This window comes from Atractosteus spatula, chromosome 5 (genome assembly GCF_055471065.1).
Source record: "Atractosteus spatula isolate fAtrSpa1 chromosome 5, fAtrSpa1.hap1, whole genome shotgun sequence".
Taxonomy (NCBI): Eukaryota; Metazoa; Chordata; class Actinopteri; order Semionotiformes; family Lepisosteidae; genus Atractosteus; species Atractosteus spatula.
The window spans coordinates 27138238-27161541 of record NC_142710.1 but is presented as its reverse complement, the minus strand read 5'-3'; the positions used below and the strand labels follow the sequence as shown (position 1 = coordinate 27161541).

Genomic DNA, 23304 nt, shown 5'->3' with positions numbered 1-23304 from the left:
CCAGTGCAACAGGGTTAGTTTCTTTACACTGAAACAGGCATTATTACAAAGTTTAATCACCTAACAGTAGGTCCTGTTTTAACTTAAACTAAACTGAAAATTCGAATTCTTCACCACTTTTGCACACTGCGAGAATCTTAAAAAGCTAAACTTAATGCAGATTCTATTTATGTAGGAGAAAGAGACAGGGATCCAGGCTTTTCTGAGGACCCCCTGGGACGTTCAGACCTTCAAATCAGAGTCCAAGAGCACTCCCTCTGGCCATACTGATCAGAGCTAAAAACAGAAGAAGCCCTGGCTGTCAGTCAGTGTTAGGGAATTCATTCTGCACACTGTGTAACATCAGCTGGCCTGAGGAGGTGGCTGTACTCGTTTCAAAAGGCAAGCAAACAGACACTAAATACAGAATGCACTAATTTTCTTGAAATAAAAAACATACAGCCTGAAAAAACAGTAGTAAATGCAACAAATTCCATGTAATAGTTCAGGTTTAGATGCAGAAATCAATAGAAACTGCCTTGCCTGGCACTGTGACAAGTGACCCAGAGCATGAAGAGTGTGCAGGAGGATAAGGGAACATAAAATGTAAGATGACTGACTGCTGAAGGCTGCTACTGGCTGTCCTCCATTGATTACAAAATTTGCCAAAACAGCACAAATGCAAACAAGACATGAAGGTGAAAGAATATAAAAGAGCAGTAAAAAAGCCTGCTTCTGAATTATTGATCTTGGCTCTGTTACACTCAAAAGAGGAGAGGAGGGTGTCTATGCAGTATATACACAGTTCTGTGCATGTCTGGCTGTAGTGTGATCCAATATTAAAGATCCAACAAATTTTGGTCACTGAGTTAAAGTGCTTTGGTAGTCTAACCTAAGCATGTTAGCTTAGGTTAGAAATCTGGCTGATACACACCAAAACTCAAACAGCCCCCCACTTAACTGACTTAATATAGCCAGACTGGCACAGCCTGGGCAGTTTCTACTCCAAGATCTCCTAGGCACACTGGATTATGAACACAGCCCAAACTATTTACAGGCACTAGGCACTTCTTGTTTGGAAAAAGAAAATCAAGGTTACAGGAATCATTTTAACTGGAACTCGTGATCCCCACAGGAAACATGATAGTTAGAGGCCCGCTTCAGATAAGCCAACTGGGATTCCCAACCCTGTATTAAAAGATGGGGTACCTTTGTCAATGGAGGCTCCAGCCATGTGGTAAAAGCTCAGGGCAGTGTCCACATCGTTCACATTCTTCAGGAAAGTGAAGAAATTCTCTACTTCCTCAAACGTTATTCCCTGCAGATACAAAAAAAGTGAGAGACAAAAACAGTGAAGGTGAAAATTATGACTAGCTTAAAACTAATTTTAGACCTTGTGCTATTCACCCCTCTCTCTCTCAGAGGCCGTCTCTCCTGCCTCTACAATACAGTTGTTTTATGTCACTCTAGTTTGTTGATGGTAGTGTTTTGTAAATAACAGCCCTACTACTGTCTTTACTACCAGTAGGTATATTTCTAGGAAAATCAGAATGCAGACTCACTACGATAAACTTTGAGAAAGAGGTACCCAGGTGACTTGCAGCCTCTGGACAGGCGATTATTAACCCACTGGCACACAGGCACGCTATTACTGGCTCGACAACTCTTGGATAGGATTCATGCTGCAGTCCGAGCCATTACTCAAGGATTCAGTTAGCTTTAATGCTACAGGGGAGGAAATCTTAAATGAAATCTGGAAGGGAATTGGAAGTAGCAAGAAAATACTTCTTTGCTGGCAGAGCACACCACGTTAAAGGGACGGTGAGATATGTTAGCGCAGCAGATTTACAATGTGCTATCCTGTAAGCACATAACGGTGTGAACCCAGGGTTTATTCTCAGCATATTCTCAGCTCTGTAAGCTCACAAGTTCACTGCAGCATAGAGGGACTATTAGAAGCACAGCATTACTCAACAGGAGCACAAATTAAAATTTTAAGTTGAAATCAGGCCATTCAATCTATCAGAGCTTACTATTATTCTACAAAGAGTGATTCTTTCAGAGCAACAAAGTAGATTTGGTAGAACTCTGGGCCTGGCTACACAAAGAAGCCTGGTGATTAATGTGACTCATTAACAATTCTACAGTAAAAAAAGCACTGTCTAGTATCAAGGCCGACACCACTTTAGGTTGCCATTCACTCCATTGCATTCTGCAAGATTAATATAGCCTGATGTCATCAACTTAAGTCTTACTTCCTTCCTTTCTAAAATAAAATCTCATTTTCTCTACAGGCACCATTTACCAAGACCAAAGAAGATCAACAGTCTTAGTTCAGAATCTTAACTCTAGTGCTGCCATTTCTGAAGAGGTTTATTGTTCAGTTCTAAATGAGATAAGTACGTGCTGAAAAGCAATCTGTAGATTTTTTTTAAAGAACTGAGGCAAAGCACGGCCCCTCTCAATTGCACCGGATCAGGGAGGAACGCCAGCCCGCTGCTGTAGGAATGCGTACCTGTGCGTCCTTGAACTGCTTCTTGAGGCTCTTGAGCATCTGCGTGAGTTTGCGAGACTGGACTCCGCTGTAGGCCAGGAGCATCCCACCGAACTGGCGCTCCGTGATCCGTCCGTCCACAGGGTCATTGCGCTCAAACTGCAGAGACACAGAAGGCAGGTTCACTGCACAGCACACAGAACTACTTTGGGATCTACTAGTCACAGCATAGTGAGCTGGGTCCTTGTTACTTCATTAAGTAAATGCGCATGGGACTGCAACTTAGGAAACCTGAAGAGGTTTGACAAGTGAAGCTATATCCATCACCGAGAACTCATGAGTCACTTCACTAGTAGCAGGGAGAGAGAAATAAAGAGTCAGACAGACATGTCAACCAACACGCTTGTGATCTTTCATAGCAGGGATTAGAGATGTAGACTTAATCGATACACATAATGTAGTAAAGAATTAGCATTTGCTGACAAATGGGACATACTGTACAGATCGTGGGTGCCTGCATACAAACTGAAGAATAATATCACATCACAGCCTTGTGGTGTTTTATTACACCAACAGTGCTGGTAGAATCCAGGTGTCCTGGAGCCTGAAGTCTGAGGACATACTGCGGTCAGCAAGCGAGCTCTGACCACAAGGCCTGAGGGATTGTAGTAAAATGAAATTCACACAACACTGGCAATTAAAACATTTCAAGCACATATTATAGTGAAAGTGATTGACTGTATTTATTCATGCAGATGCAGATATTGACAGAATGGCTCTTTCCACACAACACTATGCAAACATGGAAAACAGGAGCTGTGAGCGGTTTATTAAAGATCAGTATTAACTTAAATAAATAAAATGAAATACAACAACATTCGCACAGAAGAGCTGTAGTAAACAACAGCCACCTCTTCATTCCCAAGATGGGAATGTTTTCATCAGTGATAATTTGCTTTGTGTCACAACAGTTCAGTGAAAGGCTTTTCCACACCATCTGATACATCAACCCTGAAGTCTTGTGATAGTTTGAATTTACTAAATCAAATTGGGACAGTAAACGCAAGGAGTACCTTATAAATCAATCAGGTAGGCAGCCACATACAGTGTTGAGAAATAAATTGTGAATATGATTATGGGAATTACAATTTCTTACCATTGGTTTATGCTTACCAATGCATTTTTTGAACCACAATGGTATATGAAGTAGAAAAAAATGAATAACCAGGATATATGAAATAGTAAGTGACCTACTTGTTTACTTAGCATAAATAAGAAGAACTTGAATTATCTGCCCATTTTCTAAACACATCTTCACATACTTATTCACACAAGGATATTTCTTGGTGGATCATTTTGCTAATAATCCAAATGGATTTAATGTCTTTGCATTACAGATTTAATTAGATTATCTCCCTCATTTGTTAAAGCTTTTATGTGTTTCTAATTATGTTTTAGGTCTAAACTATACAAGAAAATTGACCAACCAATGAAATTTATTTTAATTTCTATTTCTATGTACTTTAACCATATACAAACACATATTCTGAAATGCTCCAAAGGCAAGTAAGTATTCAACTATTTCTCTGAACTAATCTTTATCAAGCAAATACGCATTAGGAATAAAACTAAATTCTCAATAGTTAAAAAGTGAAAACTTAATGTATGCTCACCAGAATTAGACATTTGGTCAGGCAAAGTCTTTGAGATGTATAAGTCCCACAGGGAGAGGGATTGTTGGATCTGTTCTATACTGTACCTATTCAATTCTTGCCTGCATGAGGATAGAAAGGGTTCTGCTTGGCCTTGCCATAAAGACAGTTTCTCATGTTATGTCATGTTATATTCTGTGAATGTAAAGTCTTTGACTCAAGACTTGCGGACATGGCCACATGTTGAGACTTAGATGGGGAGAATTTCTGCTCATCCATGTTTTATAGCTGCTAAGCTGAATATTCATTGATCCTCAGTGCAGTCGACAAATGTCCAACTGTTTTATTTCATTGATCAAGAAAAATTAAAATGAGGAGCTAGTCACAAAACATATTTTGTCTGTGAGGAGATCTTGGGCAGAACTCTATTTACGTACAGTCTCAAACCCCGACAATTACTTCCAGCTATGTGTTTTTGAAGTTGTGGTCACAGTCATGTTATATTCTGTGAAGTTGCCTCAGGGATCCAGAGAGCATCCCAGAGTGTCATCAGGAGTAGTAGCCTCCCCACATTAGTGATTAGTACTGATTATTACCCCACATGGCTGATTCTACACTGCTGGGTCCCTCTAACTCCATTAATGTATTTAGGACAGGTGACCTCCAGCTGAGGTTCGAGTGCAGGTGCTTCTCCCTCTTGGACTTGTAGATGGAAAGCCATCAATTTAGGCATGTCATCACAGGTGGAGTCATGACACAATTTATGATGTCCTTCCTGCACGTTTATCAGAGTTCCTTCTCAGCAGCATTCTTAAGAAGATGACTCAAAGGAGTTAAGCAGTGCCAGGGTTATTTTCCATTCAAAGCACGAGAAAGACTATTATACTCTTTTTAAATACTTAATTATAAACATAAGAATAGCTTTGCTGCTATAAACCCCTGGACTGCTGCCTCAGCAAGAAAAAAAAACAGAGTTGAACCAAGTCAGCAGTGATGGGCTATTTATTTCTTGAAGTCTGGAATACACTGGTCGATTTACAACAGAGAAACTACATCCCAGACAGACGTGCTGATACACAGCCATGCATAAAGGCGGAAGACAAAGCATGCCATATAAATCTGGTTTCTCTGTCTGAGACAGCTCCCCAGCATGTGTAAGAGAGTGAGGGAGACAGGCACAGAGCAAAGCTGGAGGCAAGGGATTCCTGAATAGCCTCCGATCTATGCAAGGCTCCTGCCATGGGCACAGTACTGTGGCTAACAGAGGGTAAACTCCTGTAGAACAAACAGCAGCCTGCAGTACATTCCTACAGGGCATCAATCAGCCTTAGCCCCATGAAGTGCCCCTTCCATCAACGAGTTTCTTCAATTTTAATTTCCATACTGCAGTGTCAGCTCAACGCAGCACTGTCCCCCTCCACTGCTGCCATGCAGGAAACCAGACACTTTCCATGACTTTACCAAACCTGGAAGTTCAGTTGAGAAATGTTAGCGATCACATCCTTGGCCACAACTCTCACCGTCTCTCTTACACCAGCTTCCTTACCTCCAACTTCAGTACATCATGCTGCAGTTTCCTTTGAAACTCTAAAAAGCTCTTGATGGTCAGCTTGCCCTTCAGGTCAGCACCGAAGAAGTATGTGGTGAGGGCAGAACTGAAGCCTGATTTAAGGGTGTTCCCAGTTACAGAGCGGTCCCGGTGTCGCATGCCCATACTGGTTTGTGACCGAATAATGCTCTGGACCTGGAAGCAGTTAATCAGAAAGAATGCATGAGTAACTGAAATGCAGCAGGCCACCAACAGAAAATATTTCATTCTGCACCTCTTTTTCTGATGAGTGACTGGCAATAATGCAGCCAATGATGGAAAATGCCCACTCATTTCTGTTTTTGTGTCTATCCAGCTACCTGCTCAAATTCCTCCATGTCCACCTCTCCATCCCCATTCAGGTCAAACATCTTGAAGGCGATCTCAAAGTTCCTCTGAGGGGCTGTAAGACACAAGCAAGTCTGGCGTGAGTTGTTAGGCACTGAACAGAATACAAACGTAAAGGGGTAATAAACATACCATCACTGCATTTCAGGTGTTTCGACAGGGGGCTTTTCGCCTCAGCTCACCTCGCCACTACTCAGCAGGTGTTTGCTTTGGTGCAGTGATTTTATCAGCCTACGGTCAGTCTTCTTCAAGACTCTAAGGCCTTACCCTTCTATTTCTACACAAAGATTAATTTCTGTCAGCCAGCCTCAATCCTCTGAAGCGATCTGTACATCTGAATAGAGAACTTAGAAATAATTGTGAATGTTAGAAACAATGCACCACATTCATTACACTAAAAAAATCTGTTCAAATTAATAAATTCCTCCTGAGATTTGCCTTCCCAGGAAAATGTAAGAACACCTGATATCTTAATTAACTGATAACGTGTAATTCCAGTGATATAGAGGCAGTTTCTGATTGAGCTCATCAAAGATGGGGAGTACTCAGGAACTTCTATCTCAGGGATTAACAGGAATTGTCAAAAGAAGAAAAACACTCCTGCACAGAACACTTACATTCCCAAACTCGGCTCTCCACAAAGTTTAATGTTTCAGACAGACATCTGTCAGAGCTCACTAAATAGAGGGAAGTTTTTTGTCTTTTGCTTGAGGAGGTTGAGGAGTTTTATTTAGGGGAATGAATAAGGACCAACGGTACTGGAAGATCAGTACATTAACCTAGATTATCACCAAATGTCTTTGAATCTTATTTTTTAAAAGTTCATTTTAAAGCTGTTACAGTTTAAAACAGGCATAGGATTTTCTACAGGCCACATAAGACAGCAATACTGTATTAATTTACAACAGGTACACCACAGCATTCTCATACCATACTAAATCTCTTCAGCTCCTGATGGCTCTATGAGTTTTGCTTAAATATAAACATAAATATCAGAGCTGTCTAATCCTCATCCTGGAAGGCAGGTGTGTCTGTACATTTTCATTACATGATGAGATAAACTGTAGGCCATATGTTTCACACCTCTCTCCTAGACAGAGTGATTAACTCTTACGGCATGGGAAAGTGCAGCTCTAGTGAATGTCTTGAGCTTTGACTTTATATGCTTTCAAATAATGAAAGTGATGCTAAATGGTGGGTGCATGTTGATCTCTTTGCAAATCAATAGGGTAATTTTACCAGACTGGCAGGCAGGCTTTCTGTGAATGTAAAAACACTTACTGGACAGGACGGTGGTGAGGAAGATGTAGTCGGAGAAGGAAATGAGACCACATTCTCCCAGCGTGTAGAAAATACTGTCCTCATCAGCAAACCTCTCCCGCTCTTGGGACAACTTCTGTTGCAGCAGAGGGGGAGGAAGAAACCGTTAGAGGGAGAGGAATCTGCAAGAGCAGTGGCAGCAGCTCCGTCATGATCCACAGAACCAGAAATAAGAAAGGTTTCTGCCTATGCCCTCCCCAAGGTCTACCAACTCACCCCCCTACCCTGGGACTGTCTGTCTCTGCTGGGTACACTGGCCCTGGCCTGCTGTGTTCACACAGATATTGCACCTCTCTCAGGACATCTCTGCACTCATGAGACCAATACAGAGATCACAGCGGTGAAACAGCCATGAAGAAAATGCCACATGTGAATGTGAACCATTCAACTCACCCTTGATTGGCTAATCTAGGGATAACTGGAGTAGACCAAAAGTAAAGGCTGATTTTCACTGCAGAGAAAAGGCACGATTAGGTATTGGCGGCTAATCTGTATTGAACCATTTTATTTTATTATCCTGTACTGCTGGCTTAATAATTGTGGTGCCTGACCTATGTCAATCATGTGGAAGTCTCTGGCACAACCAGCTGTACAGTACCTATTAATGATACTAACTCACCTGAGAAGCTCCTGAGTATTCTGCTTTTTGTAACACTTAAGCTTTCAATGACTGGACTAAGCAAGAGTAATGACTCATTTGGTCTAAATGACTGACTTCTAAACCTTTAGCAACTGATAATTTAAAGAGTCCTACATATCCTGCAGAGCTGTAGCCCTCCTGGACAAGGAGTAAGTATTAGACTAATATATTAGGCTATGTATCTTAAGATGTGCACACCTTCAGAAAAATCAGCTGAATACTATTCTTTTCAATCACAGCATGGCAGAGTCAATGTCCCAGTCACAGAGAACACAGATCTAATGCCCCAGCCAGAAAGAGTACTTATCAACCCTTTTATCCCCACCTCAAAAACCCCATTAAAACATACCTGACAGCGTCTACAGAAAAAGGATCTGCAGCTGGCAAGTAAAGGACCAGCACAATTAATGTGAAAAGGACAGAAACAGGTGATTTGCAAGCCCTAGGTTCCGGTCCTTCATTGATCTATTATTATTTTTATATGCTGCCAATGTCTTTTTTGTAAACATCACACTTAGAAAAGTCTATGGAAACAGGAGAGACAGAAAAAGAGAAAAATAAGGACACAAATAAGTGAGAGAGTCAAACCATTGTCATGCAAGAGCAACAGGACTTCATAACAGGCCAGACACGGTGAACGAGAGAAATAACTTTTTGTCTTTGCAGGAAGAGAACCAAGTGGATAGCACGTGTTAAAAGACTCACAGGCACACGTGAATGCAAGCATAGAGTATTAACATACACACACTCGGTCACACACATACACACAGAGCATGCCAGGGGACCAGCCTTGGCTCAGTCCCTGTGATGGTTACCTCGGTCTGCGGTGGATTCCGTCACAGAAGAGGGGAAGGAAAGAGAAGGGGTTAAATCACAGACCACATCAACACACAGCTCACACCCACCGTAGCCACATGACACTGTCCTTAGATTCACATTGAGTACACAGCGTCAATGGGTTTTCACGATGTCAAGTGGAGTGTAATTATGAAGGCCTTAAACATGGCTCATTTACAAGTTAACAACATTCACAGACAATGCAATCTTTTCCCTTGAGCCAGTGGCATTATTTGAAGATTTTTATTCTGGGCTTGTGGTCATGCAGCACCTATTGAGCTGCAAGCTGGAGGTGAAATCAAGTACACTGCTGTCTCCACCTTGGCATACAGACCCTCACAGCTCTCCCCATGGCCCAGGGAGCTTAGCCAGGGTGAGAATAAACCAAGCTGGTCATTTAACAATCGTTAATTCAGACTGATCACAATCATCAAAAACATGATCACAACACCAGCTAAATTGTACATGAGCAGCCAAAATGATGTACTGCAGTTAATCTATCACATTTCCCTATCAAATCTTATTGACTCTGAGGCATTCCACAGTATTAACATACTTAGGTCCTCCCTACACATCCAAAAAGGTAAAAGGCTACCTTTTGTACTACAAATTGTATTACAGAATTGTTAGCTTGAACCAAAATGGCTAAAATTTCAGGAGGTTACCATAGAATTGTATTTCCCTAAAGAAGGAAAACCTGACAAAAAAATGTAGAAGAATGCAAAATGCCTAAGACTTCTGCAATGCAGTGTACTTCATATTCTGTAAAAAATTAAGAAATTAAGGGCAGCATGGTGGCTTTGTATTTATAGCTAGTACCGGTCCCGGTTTTGATTTTTTTGTCCAGTATAATCAAATAAGTGAACCATGTTTGTAAAGGATGACCTGGGTAGAACCAAGATCAGACAACTCTAGTGCTCCCCAAGAACCAAGTCACACAACTTGCACTGTAACACATCTCTGTGCCAAAACCGCTCACGAAAATAAATTGCGCAGAAGAAAACGAGGCTCACAGAACAAAAGTTTGAAAAGGGTCTGAAAATATTCCTAGCAAACTCAATGAAAGGGAGATTTTCAAACCTCTTCAACACCACTTAGAGGGATACTTGTGGCATCATCCCAATGATATGCGGCAGAACATGATGCACATGTACATCATATTAGAATTAAACTTGGCAAATCATAAAAAGAAACTTGAAAAATAAATCTGAATAAAAAGCAGATTTAGCTGCTAACATTACCATTCAGTCCACTTTAGTAAAAGTCTAGATACTTCATTTGTTCTATGCTTTTCGAAAGGTTATATTTTAGCTCTCAAACTCAAAACTTAATGCTTTCTAAGGGCTTTTAACCTCTCTAGAGGGCACCGAAGATGAAAACCTGACAATAAACAGAGTACCTAGACTTTTCTTCACTATAAACGCCTGTCACAGGAGGTCCTGTCAGGAAAGCACAGCCTTGTCACTTAATTCAGATTTATTACTAATGGAAACTGTTGAAGATTTAGTCATTCAGAAATAATCATGTTCTACACTTTCTGTAAGGAGGCAGTTATTTCTCAAATATGATATGTTGTCAATCTCAGCATGCAGAAATAACACAATGTCATTACTAAAGTCTGAAGTATGTTGAACTTAGACCCTGGGTACAAACCTGTCTGAGAACAGGATCACAGGCCAAGATCTGTTACAACCACATTGCAAGTTATTTTGCAATAACCGATTTAAGCTGAGATAGCAACAAGTAAACTTTTAGAAAAAGTGAGCATAATCTTAGAAACTATAGCACGTTTAAGGTGCACCAAGAACAGCTGGAACTCCAAAGTCATGAATTAGTTTTGTGACTGTTCATGTTTATGACATACAATGATTCCCCATTAACAGAGCCACCACCATTACGATCAGTGCAGTAACGCAACAGGTCTACAACTAATTAACCAACACAAATGCAAGATTCTCACACTGTAACCCTGTACTAATGGTGATAGCTAGCCCTGAAGACAGTCCCACGTGCTCAAAATTAAAATTTCATAAATTAAAGCAGTAACACCTGGAAATTCACACCAAGAGGGCTTGAAATGTCCAAATAGAAGGTTCACACTTCCTGTATTTTTGCTTACACTACTGCAGAGACTGCAGGGTTATTAGGCTGCACCAACTGCTATATTCAATGATTTAATAGACCTTTCTATATGCAAAAAAAACCCACATCATAGAAGCAATCCTCCTGCCCTCAAACTACCAATGCAAAAACACTCTGGAAATTCTTTAATGTCTCAAGGGTTTTCTCTAGCGTCAGGTTTTCTTCACAAAAGATTAAAACATTAAGGCTAGAATTCTGCCATTTTTGAGCCTCACAATTTAACCTGAAAGGCTTAAAAGAGGTCTATAGCATTGTGCATGGAGTCGTCTCTATGCAGTGTCTGTGTTGTAGAGATTCCACAGTGATGAAGTCTGGGCTATCCTGCCTGCGGTTGAATGAAGTCTCAATTATGATTCTCAAAGTCACACCAAAAAGACTGTGCTGTCTTCCCTCAATCATTCTCTGCAGTCCTTGTCATCCCCCTGTCCACTTTCTATCACAGTCTGTCTGCCATCCAGTCTCTGAAATCAGCAAATACACCTTCATTGCTGTGTTTTTGTGCACAAATTTGGTCTGCAGCTAACAAGGAACAAGAATGATTTTTTCACAGCTGTTTATGAGTAGAAACACCCCCTCAGCTGGTACAAAACCACAATTCTGAGGCCATGCAGTACTTCAGTGCAGTAAAGTAAATACTGTTTCAACTCCTGGTTCTCCTGTTACTGGAGTGGCGATGTACCAGCCTATTCCCTTTTGCTCCCGAGACACAGGCAGATTTTACTGCAAACTCCTGTTCTCAGTTAAGAGTCTAACTGTGATCTTTACTACTTTTGGTTAGCGGAGACCCAGTTACCATAGGTCGCAATTGAAAACCCAAGGATATCTGTAAGCAGTTAAAAAATACAAACTAACATAATGAAAAAAGTTAATTATACAAGAAGATCAAATTAACTGTTGTGTCAATTCATATTACATTCGTGAGACATTTTTTTTTTACCCTCGCACTATCAAACTATTAAACTGTCAGCCTCTCTCACCTACGATCTGAACCTCACAGTGCCTTCTTTCTTAACAAAAACTCAAACACACATTGAAATCTACCTCTACCTCATATGTCAAGAAGCTCACTCCCCATAATTTTCTATGCTTTATTTCATTCTGTTGATGTATGATTTTGCACATCTGATGTTGTTTTGCACATTGCCTGTTGTCTCCTTCTTTTATTATACAACTGTATTGTTGTACTACTTATCGTCTGAGAGCTAGCTAAATAGCATTTCGTTATACCATATACCTGTATATGAGTATAATGACAATAAACTTGAACTTGAACTAAAACTAGACAATGCATCCACAAATTATACTTGCTCAAATGTAAGAACTATGTAATTCTTTCCGAATGCCCACTTACTGAAATTAAGGTGAGAACATCTGGAAATGCTCCTCTGTCTAATTCTTAAAAACTGAACAAGTTAACTTAAGACATCCTACTTCAGAGGGGTTCACAGTTACCTTGGAGCACAGAGCTGGACTTAAATGGAAGGGCTGTTCCAGGTATGTGTGATGCAATTCACCCCACTGACACCGTGTGGAGGTGTTTACACACCTCCCAGCACACACACAGCAGCCATATGCTCTGCTCAAGCATGTCCCTTTCACTGCGGGAGCAGGCAGGTTTCTATACATCTGTCCTCCACCAGCCAGAGGTACTGACAACAGGTACAAGACGGCGGTTTGCAGTCTGCTGGTAGGACAGGTAGGTCTTTCAAAATGTTAAACTTGACACTTTTAACCAAAGGGAACAGGGGTGACCCCATTAGCAAAAAAAACAGGCAAATGATTTAAATCACCTTTGGAGAAGCATGGACAGTGAGATGTCAATCAATTTTGCTCCAAACGAGATACAAGCAAATCCAACACTTATGTCTAAAGATCAGACAATCAACACTTTAGCTGTATGCAATAACAACAATAGCACTGTAGCTTGTGGGTATCTGGAAGGAGGAGTTGATGTGCATTACTACCAGTGCCGGCATATATGAATCTCCAGTTCAATCCCCCCGGCAGCCCCTGTGCGGCAGTTTGGGAAGAGGAATGGATCCAGGAATCAAAAAGGAAAAGCTGCCCTTTCCAATCTTCCCCTTATCTTGATCTGTCTCATACCTAAAGATCTCAGAGGCTACATCACTGCATCCTTGACAAATTCCAAGCCAGAGGAATTTATATTCTTCTCTAGCTCTTGGAACATAAGCGTTAAGCTCGGTCTTTGACTTCCTTTCCAATTTCTCAGTTAGTTTCTCGCTGATCGAATTATAGGTTTCACTGGACACAGTTAATATTTTTTTCCCTCAAGGTCTTCCTAAAGTTGATGATTTTAAATACACAGTTGATTCAAGCTGCAGAGGTTACAAAACAAATTTAAGCAAGTAAAGAAGTTTTCAGTTTATCTGGTCAACTAAATGCAGACTTGCCCACAACAAGGCTATGAAAATCCCTAACTGCCCTCTAGTAATGGGGTTTCCCCAAGTGCTAGATATGCAACTCTTCGAGTTCCCTCCAGCAACCTGTCTGCTCCTTCACCCAGGAATTCTACTACATACATAGCATACCCGGCCAATCCAATATCTTCATGCATGCCACCTTTTTATGCAAGGATATAGTTGTTTATCAATTGAAAACTGAGATAAACAAAAATTTAAAACAAAGGATTTAATGTGCGACCTGATTTTTGTAATAAACTTCGGTTCTCTTCTGCTCTAGAGTAACTTACTAGGCTCCAGGGAGAGGAACATTTCGGGGAACATGAAGTAAATGTTCAGTTTGTCAGGCTCACCACCTGCTCTGTCTCTAAGACAGCATGCCAGGGATAAGACCAAAGAGATTTCATCCTATAAAACCATACTCACAATATCCAAATACAATGAAAATAAATTAATTCCCGTGTTAAATCACAGCATATGCTCTACCTGCTGTGATACTCTTAAAAAAACTCCCTGCAGGTTAATAGAATTGCATTTTAAAGGCAAATTTGAAAATTATCTGCAATTACACTGCTGAGCAGCTTCTTCGAAATTCCTTCTTTCCAGAGAGTCAGTTAACCTGCATAGCCAAATTACTAAAACAGCAATGTGGGGGTGTTCTGTAAAGATATTATTGTATCACTTTGTATGGAACGTGCTCAAACCTTCAAGTTGAACTGCTGCAAGACTGCTTTCCACAGTGGCCTGAATAATCAATGCAATTATAATTGCATGCGCATAAGACTAAAGATCCACAATGACAGAAACATTCACTGGGCAAAAGAGCAAAACAATTCCTCTCACATACCAGAAATATCAACGTTTAATTTGCTTGTCCTAATTGAACTGTTAATTCAAAACATTCTGAACTTGGAAAACTTGGAAACAACTGACAACTGAGAACATAAAAAACGTTACAAATGATAGAAGGTTTTTCACCCCATGAAGCCAATATGATAAAAACTAGGATATCGGCTTCAAAAAACATGGCTGGGTATCATGTTCCATACTCCCACAACCTTTTGGGTAAAGAAATGCCTCTTATTCTAAGTTTTAAATGGACTAAACACAGTTTGTTTATGTGCCCTTGTTCATATAATACTCAAACTGACAGACTGGGATGTCACTGCAACTCCCCAGTAAACCATTTTTTTGTCCCGGCTTTTCTGACTCCAAAAAAATGAAATACTGTTTTCATGCAGCTTATAAGATTCCAGTTGTCATTCACAGCCACACTACCACCATTTCGCTTAGATACAGAAAGGCTCCACGTCATTTTACAGAGTGCTTAGACACTGCTCCATGCAGTAACACTATCACTTCTGCAGGATAAAAGATAACTTCCTTGAACGGCAAAACATAAGTAAAACCTTGTGCATGTCAGCCTCGAGCCCCACACCTCACCTCAGTCAATTCTGCACCCAAAACTGCACACACACATTTTTAACATCAATTTCCTATGTACAACAAATACAGTTAATTAAGTAGATATAGTTAAGTGACAGAAAAGGCATTTCCATACTTTAGAAACAGGGATATTCTCTGATTGTCCTGGAGATCCACAGTCCTAAGTATTTTTAAGGGAACTACAACTTTAATAGCTACATAGTCAGAAACTGTCCAAAAGAACACTAAACAATTCAGTAAAGTTATTCAGTGTTTGAGTACAAAGAAGCTTGACAAATATGTGGCTCTCCAGGACCAGGAATGAGACATTCCAGGACCTGCTTAAGGACAGTTAGATTGTTTTCAAGGAAACAATACAAGAACTATTGCACAACAGTTTGACCATTCAGGTTTTACAAGTTTCAGGCTCTTGGTAAAAGCAGGTATTCATAATTCACAAACATTACCAGATTTCGAACAAATAGGAAAAGACTTCAGATTTAAAATCAAGTTTGCTCCAGTCATACTAAACAAGAGTCTGCTGTAAAACCTGTGACTGATGAAACTGCTGTCCAATGACATGTGGGTCCACACTTTCCCCAGGAGCACCTGTTGGAATGAAAACAGCCGTCAGGGTGAAAGGAAAAAGAAGTAGGTTTTTATCACCATGAACATGAGCCCTCACAGCAGTCTGATGAGCGAGAACTAGCCACTGTAACACAAACACACACAAACATAGTGCACACACAGGAGCTGTGTGGCACATGACCTTAGGACTCATATCACACCAGGGCCGAAACCCAACTCCCATAAGCAAGGGAAACATTAGCAGGGATGGGTGACAGAGGGCATTATTGGCTGAATTTGGCAGCCAACATAAGCACAAAAGAAAGATCCCTTTTTTTTGCTCATTTTCCTATCAATTAATCACACGTGACTGTAACAACCCATTCAACCACATGGTTGAAATGAACTCCCTGGAATACTTCAAGAATTGTCTGGGTGAGAGCCTAAGATCAATATGCTGCTGGCAACCAAATGAGTTAAGATAGCCCATGTGGCCACCTCCTCTTTGTGAAGATTTCTAGGTTATTGATCAATCAATACAGCATTTGTGCAGAGATCCCTGGGTGCACACATCACAGAGCACTTCACAAGTCAAGAACATATTAAACCTGAGAAGAAAGCAATCATTTGAAAAGGGAGTCTTCTATAAAGAGCTGAAAGGAAAAAACAGATATTCTTGTCTCATTTTTTCAAGGAAGGCCTTGCTTATGTTAGGCTGTATCACCAGCAGCAGCACACATCCTGTCTTTTGTGCATTTTTTATTTAAAGAACAACTTTTGCAACTTTGCTTCTGTTTGGGCCATTGCCAAACGAAATCTAATTAAAGTTGCAAACTAAAAAAGGTAGGACAAATTGTGCTTCAAAGAACTCTTAAAATGGCCCCCGTGAATGTGTGTCGGTACTCAGCCCAGCCTGCAATGTCTGCGCATTGCTCATCACCCACGCCAGCTCCATAGCAGTCTTTCCCAGAATCTCAGGCAGAGAAAAGCAAAGCATGCAGGGTAGGAGCTGCAGCGCACAAAGCACAAACAGGGGGAAGGCCGAGATTCAATCCTGACAAGATGGGTCTTTCAGAATCAATAGAGCAGGTTCAAAGGCCAGCTATGACAGCAAAAACATTCCTCCAACACTGTAGCCAGCACCAGCATGGACACCATTCGGTGACATGGAGCAGGTCTGTTTCACAGCTTTCTGAGCTTTCACGCCTGAAACAGCACCTACCAGTGTTTACCAAGAGTATATTATTTGGAAAGAAAAAGACTTTTGAAAACAATTAGCCTCAGTAAGGAAGTTTCGTTAAAGAAAAAGGACCTTCCTTGGGGAAAAAGAAACTTCTTTTGGGACCAAAGGAAGTTTCTGAGCATCACAGTTGGAAACATGCACATTAACATTCCAACCTGGACCTGAGACAGGAAGCTCACAGATGGCCTGATCAGATATATTAGAGGCATCTATTCCTCTGCACAAAGGACGATCACACATACACAGCCTGCAGGCTTTCCTAGTCTTTCTTCCCCATCAAAGTGGATCACACAGTCTGCACAGCCCACTGCCAGAACCCGTGGGATCCTGCCGTGAGTCTGGCATTCCTGTGCAGTCCTGACACCTCCTTCTATGAGACAAGGCCACCACAGGCACAGCGCATAGGCTGCACTCACCTGGAGAGCAGGAACTGTCCTGCCTCTGCCAAACACAGAGCCTTTTCACAATCAAAGGGGTTCTCTCCCATTGTTTAAAATTCACACCTCTAAACAATAAAATGCATCTTTCTAATGCACTGCTTGGCTGGCCTCCTGTGCTATCCTCCTGTTTCCACGGTGCTGGTTCTTAACCCAAAGACTAGCCCGATGTATTAAGATCACGTCATGCAGCTGCCGCTCTCTGCCTGCACCATCAGTTCTGGAAGCGCATCGTGTTCCTCTTTCAGGCAGGGCGAGGGTAGAAGGGGAGGTGCTCGCAGGCTGACACGCATACACGCATACACACACCCAACATGCTGGATCTCGCGCACCCCATACCTGCCAAAAGTCCTGGAGGGAGGGTGAGGGCAGTACAGGACAGGGGAGAGAAGTGGAGAAAATGGGGGTTCATTGGTTACGTGAAGACAAGAGCAGCACACAGAGGTAAATATAAGGTACATTAGAAAGGGCAGTGAGAGAAAGGAGAGAACGTGAGACAGAGGCATCTGGACAGCGGATGATGCCAGCAGCAGAGTACCTGCTCACACCAGCCAGATGTACACAGTAAGGGAGGGCAGGGCACTCTTCAATGGCACAGTACACTCAACACCAGAAAACAGCAAACATCAGCACATAACATTTAGGAAGTGTATGCTTTCATCTCCCAGAGTAGACTATTCATAACACTGCACAAATACTGCAAAAAAATTCCCCCAAACCCCCCAAATCATGCTGCGTGATTCACATGCGTAGTCAATAACCATGCTCGACTTACTGTGAATTTCAGAAAAGTCTAAAAATGTATTACAAATTGTCATTAGTACAAGTACTGCTGAAAATGAAGTAAAAAGCACGAACACATTTTCAATGCAGCGAAAATTCACAATAAATCTTTCCAACGTGCTGTTTGGCAGGCTGCTGATGCTAGCCAACTGCAATGTTTCCAAAGGGGATGCGGTGCTGGTTTTTAACCTTAGTCTAACAGTTGTAGCAAGACTGCACGAGGCACAGCAAAGTAGAAGACAAAATGTTTTCAAAGTCTTTGCCTTCTGCTCTTCGGTGAAAATGGATATTCGTATTTCTTTCCACTGGACCACAACTTAGACATAAAAGAGACCCTTAATGTGTTTGTCAAACAGCTAGCAAACAATAAATTAACATCCAACAAACTGGCAATCAGAATGCCACCTTACAAGCAGCCCACCAAGACCAGGATTTAGACAGCTGCTTAGACATCTAAAGCCGTGGAGATGCACCGAGACTGAGGTCTGTGCCAAATTCTGTTGATTTGATTTGCAGATGAATGGAGATGTCACTTCTGACAAACGCTTGAAGAGCCTTTTGCATACCCGTCAACAATAAGGTTACGAATAAGGGAGATTTTACCAAGAATACCTCGCAGCTCCAAACCTGACTTCGGTATGACAGACTGGAAACTGAAGTCTCCGAACTAATTGTGACAAATGATTTCACATTATTATGTTGTGGAGAAAAGCCAGGGCCCGTCATTAATGCCTAATCCTTAACACAGACACACGTCAGCACAGATTTTTGAACCATCAGAATCTAGCTTATTGTCAATATACAGTAAAAAGGTTCCTTTGGCCTCACTAAGTCTACCATGAAAAACTGTGTAATGCAGAATATATCAAATGTACATAGCCTCCTTAATGCTAGTTCAAAATAATGTAAAAAAAAAAACAAATGCAATTTCTCAGTCCATTACCACTGGGATGTTTCAAACCTATCAGGAAGTCTTTCGGGTAGCTCATTTACCTCCTGCGACATCATATTTCCTGAGACCTTGTATATATTAAGTAAAATAACGCTCCACTCAAATTCCATGTAAAAATTTAGCATTGATGCCAGAGCCTGTGCAAAACCACAAGTATATTTTTTCCCCCACAAGGAACCAGAAACTGTCATGGCTCACTGTAATATCCAGTGACCTAGTCCAGTGAGGAGATAGGATTCTATAACAAAGGAATTAAAATTTAAAAGCCTGAATAACTGCACAGGAAGCACTAAAATCAGTGCCAATGACTTTTGCTAAAGAACTAAGGAAGTGTCAAGTGTTTCGTAGGTTTATTTGATTTTAATGTTCTATTTCACCGTTACAATCCAAGCCCTTTAATTTTACAAAACACTGAGGATTAAAAGCAGAAGTGCATCCTGAGCAGGGATAGACAATCCTTGTTTTTTAGGTTTCTGCCAGGAGAAGTTGATAAATGTGTTCCATACAGTGGACTTAATGAGCAGATTTGTGTTGTTGGAATGAAAACCTGTCAACACACTGGCCATCCACATCCAGGGCTGCCCATCCCTGCTCGGAAGCCTAGAACCCCATCATATGCAAAACATCTGATCACACTGAATATTTCTTAAAACAGAGAATGGAAACACCAACCTAGTAGAGAGCTTCAGAGATAAGAGGACAAGAGTCCTTGTCTGATTTTCCTGCATAGCCAAGTGGAGAATGAAAACCTCAAACAGACAGTATTGCAGGACAGTCCAGATGGGACTACCAGCAATACTGCTCTGTGATTACTCTTTACAAGTCTGATTTTATTACCTCATAAAAATAAGGGGAAAATATATCTTTTTTTTTACTCAGTGCATAAATGCTGAAAAGGGCTCTCTGGGCAACAATAAATGGCTCTTCTTAACATTTTTCATTTGAAGAACTTGACAATGAATAAAAATAATTATATCTACACAGTTGATTTGTACCATATATAGTATAGATCCTAGTTCCTTAGGATTCCTGTGTTGCAACACTTTACAAGTGTAAAATTACCTCAGGGAAAAGGCAAATTTCCAATGCTGGGTTGGGAATCGCTAACCAGTTTTGTGTTGTGGTGATGAAGACAGGGCTTTACTGTCCTACCAGCGCCCTGCAGTATGGGTACCTCGTCACTGTGTAACCTACCACAATTTCTTCTTTACACTGCCTCTCATGTATACACAGCATTTTACTTGGTCGGCTACAACCCTTGTCGTAAGCCGTCTTCAGTAAAGGCATCAGGCAAAAGATCACATAAGCCGAACCAAGAACATGACCACAACACAGCCTGGGCGTTTGGAAAGCTGTAACGAGTCCTAGGCAGCACACACAGGGATTATCGCCGATCTAAGGTGCTAACCCACTCAATAAAACAGCACGGAAACGTTACAGATGTTTATAAACTAACAGGAATTCTTCCTGGATGTGGAATCCACAGAGATGCATTGGTGCTGGAGCATTAAGATGCGTGTCAGATCTCCTAAGTGCTCTTTTGAAAGGTGAAACATCCAATTACATGGAGAGAGAGGAAGGGGATAAACTGTCATGCAGTAATTGTGCCTTTTAAAGACTTTTGAAGAAGTGCCTCATTATTTTTTTTTGCTGCAAGCATTACAGCTAGCAAAGTTAATAACTCAAAAATAATATTAATAATAAATTAATGATTCCATGAGGAAGGAAAGGGGAGGGCAGAAATTCAGTTTAATGAACTGCAAATATAATACTGGAAAAGACTGCCTGATCAGCTGGACAATGAGCCGAAGGTTTAGGAAGTGATGACCCAAAACAAGGTTCCAGGCTGACCTGAAAACAGCCAAAGGTAGAATGTGACAGATGCAGAACTAGGCAATCCAGAGACAACCTCCCATTGGAAGCAACACAGAGGGGTAAAGCCTGGTGTATATCACCAGACTAAGAACTGCTGCAAGACCAATCTCCCCTTAATGACTCCTGAGGAATCAACAGGAATCATTGCTTTCCACTTTTTAAGGAGACTAAAACGAGATATAAAACACAATTTGCTAGACTGACAGGTAACGACTAAAGCATAGAACTCAAGCTATTCTTCTGATATCCTGTCTGTAGGCTGGTCTAACAAATCAGAACATGTGAACCAGGCTCCATTTTTACTGCACGTGTTGTGTGCCTAGCATGGCATGTGTAATTAATAGAACCGACTAAGACACCTCCACCTGCCTGCCTAACCTCCATGGGAACAGTGCACACTGTGACACACTGAGAATACACACCGGAGCATAACACTGCACCTACAAATGGACAGATCATCAGTTCACAGGCACACTTCTGCTCAGGTTTTTTAAGAAACTTCAAGTTAATACTAAAAATTCAGACATTGCAGTTCAGAGTGCAAGGTGAGCAAAAATCAGGTCTATGCACGTTTAATTCATTTTTTTTGTTTCTCCAGTATTTTAGCCTAAAAATGAAAGACATCCCAAGTGACAAAGTAAACTCCAATCCTGTCACTTCTGTGTAGAAGGAGTTTCATGGTGCATGCAAGCTCAGCACAGAGTACATTCTGCTGCAACACAGAGAGAGGTGCAGTGTGCACAGACAGGACGACAGGTCCTCTGCACTACAGATCACTGCCAGACTGACAATGCAGAACAGGACAGACACAGAGAGGTATAGGAAAACTACAGCAATGCTGTCTTTACATGAAACCTGGAGAGTCTAGATCTGATCTGTTCCACTGCTTGATTCTGGTAGTGTCAGCTGGTTTATCAATTCAGCTGCATCACTACAGAACGTTCTGTACCAAGCACTTGCATTGGAATACATTGGAGGGCCTAGTATTTGATTTCCCCTATGCCTGCAAGTAAGTTAAAGAACACAGTCAAAAATACAATCTTATTCTGTAATACAGAGCACATTCAATAAAGCCCAACTTTAACGCTGAATTCACAAGCACACTGAAGAGTAATGCCCAGCCTATTTGCAAATTCTTTCTCAGACTTTCTTCAAAAATCCACCTCTCACATTACTTACCTTGCCATCGTATCTCTTTACCAGGAACTGGTCCAACCCAAGATCTGAAACAGACACAAAGCAGCGAAAGAGGAGGTCAGGACAAGAGTGATCTGCACCTCCATATATCTGTCTCTTCAGAGGCCACGGGCAGTGTATGGTTTGGGCTGAGGAATATGCAACTATTAGTGGCCAGAAGTTTTTATTTATTCCAGACCCTGGTCCTACACTAGAGTACAAAGTACACCTTACAGAAAAGCTCTGAGAACTGTAGATTCCTTTATTTAGTGTATTCATAGTGCACTTCATATAACGGCACCATTTAAAGGTTTAAAGAATAAAACATTAGCAGCTTGGGTAAACAGTCACATTAAACTAAACAGAAACAAAGAGGAGTCAAAAGAGAGAAAGAATAACAGACAGACCACTGAAACTGAAACATCAAGGATCGCTTTTCTAAATACCTAAAAACCTCCCATTACACTACTGGTAGAGTAACAACACCTCTGCAAACACTAAAACCATACAGCAGGTGAGAGGAGCTGGAGAAGCATGAAATCATACTGAAACTCACAGCACTGCAGTGAGACTTAAGGGTGCCCTGAGTTTACTGGATGATGCATGCATTCATCTCATTTCCTCATTATTTCTATTAGGATTTCTATGGATAAAAAGAGAAACACAACCCTTATTAGCTGAGAGGATCAGCCCAACACACAATAACATCAGAATTTGAACACAGAAACCTTTACACAAACTGACCTAAAGACACTGAGTACAGGTGCTGCTGCTTCTGACTCAATGCTAACATGATTTAAGGGGTACCTAGAGAAGGGTTAAGAAGCATTTCACGGAGAAAGACATTAGTAATATGGCCAGAAGGTTTGTACTCTTGCCCCAAGCCTCTATAACCACTTCAACTAGTCTTCTCAGGATTCCCTCTTCAGGTATTTTTGTTAACGGTGTAGGGGAGAAATATCCATGTAGACGGTGCTCCAGAAGCAGTCAAACAAGGTCTGGAGATTTTTTAATCTTGGCTCAGGGGCATCCCTGAGAATTTTCAACACTGGAAATGTCATTGTAAAATTTTATAGGAAATGTAAAATCAAATTTTATTAGAAGCTGAAAACTGGGGCTCTAATAGAGCAAATTAGCATTTCAAACTAAATAGATTTCGGGTGGAACAAAGATCTCTAGACATAAGGGCACTGCAGCACAAGGATGAAATACCCTGAACTAGTGCAGACCATCTGCAGTAAAGACTGTCCTACAGTACATGGCTCAGGGGACGCCAAGCAGCAGGGAGTGCATGTGCGCATGTAGAATGCTTGAAATTCAGTGCACATCCTGCAGCGGCAAAATCTAAATGCTCTGAATGAGGAGGTGTCTGATCTAGTATGAGGACACCAGCAAAAACAGACTCAGCTGTTCAAAGAGTCTCTAA

At 41.2% G+C, this 23304-nt stretch overlaps 1 protein-coding gene across 2 annotated transcripts in view; it reads right to left on the bottom strand.

Annotated features, from left to right (window-relative positions):
* micu1 (mitochondrial calcium uptake 1) overlaps nt 1-23304 on the bottom strand; it is a 37181-nt gene that overhangs the window by 2293 nt on the left and 11584 nt on the right. Inside the window, exons 5-11 of one of the 2 annotated variants that reach the window (XM_088916031.1) lie at nt 21882-21925; nt 17432-17443; nt 7343-7457; nt 6034-6116; nt 5672-5869; nt 2495-2632; nt 1189-1297 (exon numbers count right to left, since the gene is read on the bottom strand). In XM_088916031.1, coding sequence (XP_088772157.1) covers nt 1189-1297; nt 2495-2632; nt 5672-5869; nt 6034-6116; nt 7343-7457; nt 17432-17443; nt 21882-21925 — 699 coding nt within the window. The remainder of the gene's footprint in view (nt 1-1188; nt 1298-2494; nt 2633-5671; nt 5870-6033; nt 6117-7342; nt 7458-17431; nt 17444-21881; nt 21926-23304) is intronic. The other variant, XM_088916032.1, reaches the window with a different exon arrangement.